General features: G+C 42.2%; 1 protein-coding gene across 1 annotated transcript; it reads left to right on the forward strand.

Moving 5' to 3' along the window:
* The first annotated feature begins 506 nt into the window (after positions 1 to 506).
* LOC119509475 (60S ribosomal protein L17-like) lies at positions 507 to 1142 on the forward strand. Its single transcript, XM_037803520.1, has one exon. It carries the CDS (start codon positions 554 to 556, stop codon positions 1106 to 1108), a length of 555 nt encoding a protein of 184 aa, XP_037659448.1. The 5' UTR covers positions 507 to 553; the 3' UTR covers positions 1109 to 1142.
* The last annotated feature ends 349 nt before the right edge of the window (positions 1143 to 1491 follow it).

The raw sequence follows: 1491 nt of genomic DNA on the forward strand, positions 1-1491 counted from the left end.
CCAGCCACGCTCCTTCCCAGCTAACAGAGGTTTTCCAGATGCCATCGGCCATTCTTCAGTGAAGGTATCCTCTTGTTGATGCCTTAGTTTGAACACTTTTATGGCCATAGAACTGTAAATTTGTAACCAAATAAGCCCTCCTTATAAAAGCCAATCCATTTCTGGTATTTTGCATAATGGCAACATTGGAAACCAGAACACACACTAAATAATTTAACTTGTGCTGTCAGTTTATTCAAACACCATAATTACATGGAAGTTAGAATAGGAAGTGAGATCTAGTAGGTTTGTACAGGTTAGTATGCAATCCCAATACATCCCAAAGTAATTTAGGCAGAGAATAAAAATATATTTGCAGGGCCCCCCTGAGGAACTGGGGAAAAATGTGGAAATATTAAACTTCCCCATCTGGGTTATTACTGATATTCTCACAAACATTGAAGACTACCAATTTAGTAGGCTGAGCCCTTGATCTTTCCCTTATGAAGCTTGTTGCTACAAAGGAGAGGCTAAGGTTCCTCTTCCCGTAAGCCGCGCGAGGTGATCTCTGAAAATGGTTCGCTACTCACTTGACCCTGAAAACCCCACAAAATCATGCAAATCAAGAGGTTCAAATCTTCGTGTTCACTTTAAGAACACCCGAGAAACTGCTCAGGCCATCAAGGGTATGCATATTCGAAAAGCCACCAAGTATCTGAAAGATGTCACATTACAGAAGCAGTGTGTGCCATTCCGTCGTTACAACGGTGGTGTTGGTAGGTGTGCCCAGGCCAAACAGTGGGGCTGGACGCAGGGTCGATGGCCCAAAAAGAGTGCTGAATTTTTGTTACACATGCTTAAAAATGCAGAAAGTAATGCTGAACTTAAGGGTTTAGATGTAGATTCTCTGGTCATTGAGCACATCCAGGTGAACAAAGCCCCCAAGATGCGCCGCCGGACTTACAGAGCTCATGGTCGGATTAACCCATACATGAGTTCCCCCTGCCACATGGAGATGATCCTTACTGAGAAAGAACAGATTGTTCCTAAACCAGAAGAAGAGGTTGCACAGAAGAAAAAGATATCCCAGAAGAAACTGAAGAAACAAAAACTTATGGCTCGGGAATAAATTCATCATAAATTAAATGCAAATTAAAGCAGAATGTTGGTTGGCTTATTAAATTTGTTAAATATTAAAAAAAAAAAAAAAAAAAAGGAGAGGCTAAGCCTACTTATGATTGTGCCTCGGAGTCTCCCCCAGAGAACCTCTTTGTTGCTCAGATGTGTCCTCTCTCTAAGCCAACTATGCAGGTAAACTCACTGCCCTCCCCACTATGGGGGACAGAACTCTCAGGGGTATAAATCTCTCTGGCAATGTGGGACATGATGCCTGAGGATGAGCCTGAACCTAGAATCATGCGATTGAGAAAATCTTCTTGACCAAAAGGAGGAAGAGGGATGAAACAAAATAAAGTTTCAGTGGCTGAGAGATTTCAAATGGAGTCAAGAGGT

Source organism: Choloepus didactylus, chromosome 14, assembly GCF_015220235.1.
Source record: "Choloepus didactylus isolate mChoDid1 chromosome 14, mChoDid1.pri, whole genome shotgun sequence".
Classification (NCBI taxonomy): domain Eukaryota; kingdom Metazoa; phylum Chordata; class Mammalia; order Pilosa; family Megalonychidae; genus Choloepus; species Choloepus didactylus.